Source organism: Plasmodium yoelii, assembly GCF_900002385.2.
Source record: "Plasmodium yoelii strain 17X genome assembly, chromosome: 10".
NCBI lineage: Eukaryota > Apicomplexa > Aconoidasida > Haemosporida > Plasmodiidae > Plasmodium > Plasmodium yoelii.
The window spans coordinates 2043805-2047342 of record NC_036182.2 but is presented as its reverse complement, the minus strand read 5'-3'; the positions used below and the strand labels follow the sequence as shown (position 1 = coordinate 2047342).

At 22.3% G+C, this 3538-nt stretch overlaps 1 protein-coding gene across 1 annotated transcript; it reads right to left on the bottom strand.

The window, feature by feature from the left end:
- Positions 1-620: 620 nt before the first annotated feature.
- On the bottom strand, positions 621-1540 carry PY17X_1051101 (fam-b protein; the record flags this gene model as incomplete). The annotated part of the gene is made up of 2 exons (XM_724044.3): positions 621-1307; positions 1472-1540. 2 exons carry the CDS (start codon positions 1538-1540, stop codon positions 621-623), a joined length of 756 nt encoding a protein of 251 aa, XP_729137.3.
- Positions 1541-3538: the final 1998 nt, after the last annotated feature.

Here is a 3538-nt window from a genome sequence, read left to right as displayed (position 1 = left end):
ACAAGTTATAAGTTTTACTAAATAAAATTTTAGTCAAATGAAGAAACATATGTGTTATACATAATTCGATATAACCACAGATTAACAAATTCTATATAATAGGCAATTATTATATAGATAATTCAATATAACCCTAAACCTTTAAAACAATTCCTTAAACTAATAAATATTATAAAATTATTCAAATTAAATGCAATATAACACTTAACCCGAATATGGGTTCTATAAACACAAACTCAACCCTGACCCACGACATAAAAACTACATAAAAATTATGCAAAAACAGTAAAAAAATATTATAACTATACATATATAACATTATATATTATGATTATCTTCAAAAATTATGGTCAAAAATAAAAACTTTCTTATATCAATCATTATTACTATTCCTGGAATAACCACTACTCTTCGAATCATATATAATGGTTCATTTTCTTTACTTGTTCTCTTAAATATCGTCGTTGAATTCGTTTATCAAATCCAAATAATATATGCTCTCCATAGATAAATATATAATCACTTTATATAATATATATATCAATATGTAACATCAAATATTAAATATGTTATTTTTATCCATTTGAAAAAGTATAACAAAACATAATAATAAAGAGTCCCTATCTTGATTTTTTTTTTTTTTTGTATGATTTATATTCTTTAAAAAAGAATTTAACATATTTACAACATTCAATAATTATTTCAATTGAAAGAACTACATTCATAATAACAAATACAAAATAAATCAATCCGGGTACCAATAACGACAAAACAAGCAGCGTCAACAACACCCCCCTCACCATTAATTTTTTGGTCAATTTTGTTAACTTTCGCTTAGTTTTTGATTCATTTTCGATATTTGAATCGACCCCATAATGCTCAGTCCCCACGATATTTCTTTCATTTTTCAATTGTTTAAAGTCTTCTTCTGATACAGGATTATTTTGTATCAGTTCTATTGCTAATTTATTATTCTTTATATTATCAAGCTCTTTTTTTGTTTCTTCTATTTCTTTGTGAAGTTCATCAATTAACTTTTTAGTTCTTTTATCTAAACTATTTAAATCGGGTAATGTATTATTTTCTTTATGCTTCTTTACATGTGAATCTATAATATTTCGAAGATATTTTATTTCTTCATCATCATCATCATTGTACTCATTAAGTTGATTTGCAAGACTCAAAGTTGATTCATAAAAATAATTTAAATCGAATCGGTTATCTGTATCCCCTAATATCCTATTATTTCTAAAATTTGTTATATTCCTTTCATGATATATGTTTCTCTCATTTATATAATATAATTCCTGAAAAGAAATGAAATATTTATTAACATGTGTGTAATTAATTTTAATTAACTTAAATGTTTTACCAATACATCAAACAATAATATAAGGTTAATGCAAAACAATAAATACGATAATTATAATGAAATATTATTAATAATAAAAGAAGATAGTGTGTAACTTACATTTTTAACATATTCAAAAAAACAAATAATAATTGAAAAAAAAACAAATTTTAAAATACTGACTCTCATTTTTAGCTTTATTTATTAAATAAATGAATATATCTATAAAAAACATGGAATATATTTCATTTATTAACTTTTTCCACTTTCTATAAAATTTATAATTGTTATAATCAATTTCGTTATATTCATTAAAACCATTCATTGATATAAATATGATTTCTTTTTTCAAATAAATAGTAACCTTTCTATAAAAAATAAGCCATTTTTAATATAATTTATAATGCATTAGTATATTTAGTGATACGGCTCTAATATTTTATGAACTTTTATATTTCCATTATTCCTTACATATGACAAACTAATAAATATCAATTCAAATAATAAAATATTAGATACATATATATTTTATATATTAATACATACAAACATATAATGAAAACATTAACCATCGTTGCTATTTACATTTAAATGGTTTCTAATTTATTATATTTTATTGTTGCATTCCTCCAATTTTAAATATTACTTAATAATATTCTCCATTTTACTACCACTTTTTTGTAAAAATATTTTTTTTCATAGATTCCTATATAATCATTCTGTTTATAAATATATCTCATAATATACATCATCAAATAACAAAAATAATACACATGGAACCAGTTTATTTTTACCCCAAATCGAAAAATGAAACATACTTAATCATATTTATTTAACAGATTCTTAGACACTTTTCTCATTTAAACAATATTGTGACTTTTATAATTAATAATGAAATACAAACAAATATTATAATTCCATCATATAGAAAAATTATTTTTTATTATGAAATATGAAACAAACTCTTGACATGTACCATATATACACAATACTTCTTTATATTAATAGACAAATTTACTATTTATTATTCTTTAAATTCGAAATTAAATATAAGTTAATTAAATTTATCATATAAATAATTTAGTTTTCTTTTATAAAAAAAAAAAAAAAAAAAAAAATTAATAAATGGTACAGGGTCGGCCTCCATAACTTTCCGTATATTTAATAGTGATTTTTCCCCCGTGAATGGGGTTTATAACAGGGGTTTTCATTTTTTTCACATCAACTGATTTTATAATTATTGCATCGCTTTTTTTCTCCAATTTCAGCTCGGTTAAAAATCAATACACACTTTCATTACAAAACCCCGTTCTAGTTGAAGGGAAATCCTTCATGTCAAATAATGCCATTTATTTTCTTTCACCATTTAATCAAATACTAAAAAAGCACAAAATTTTAATATAATTCCTAAATCCATTAAAATAAAACCAGATGAAACACAATCATTTCCGTTTACAACATTATTAAACACCATACATATGATTCGATATCCAACATCAAAACAACAATTTAAATCAGAAAAACATAAATCCCTATTCCGAATTCGTCGAAAACATTTTAATTACAAACCATACTCATAATATGATAGCTATCAATATATCCCGAAGAAATTCAATTATTAAAAGAAAAATAATTTTATACTGATTTAAAATATGTAACCAATCTATACAAATAAAGATTTTAAATAAGTTTATTATAACGTATTTTCGAAAATTCATCCAAAAAATCCACAAGGTGTTAATTATGACCAGTTTAATCAATTAGGTGATAATATACAAACACCATCTGGATATTCATTTAATTTTAAATATAATGCATCATTGCAAAAAGCTAAACAAAAATTTAAACAAAAAGTATATCCATCACTTCTTTATTTTCACCATTATATGAACATCACTTCTTTATTTTCAACATTATATGAACATCATTTCTTTATTTTCACCATTATATGAACATCACTGCTTTATTTTCACCATTATATGAACATCACTTCTTTATTTTCACCATTATATGAACATCACTTCTTCATTTTCACCATTATATGAACATCACTTCTTCATTTTCACCATTATATGAACATCATTTCTTTATTTTCACCATAATATGAACATCATTTCTTTACTTTCACCATTATATGAACATAATTTCTTTATTTTACTCCTTTACAAACCAAATTTTCCATTCACC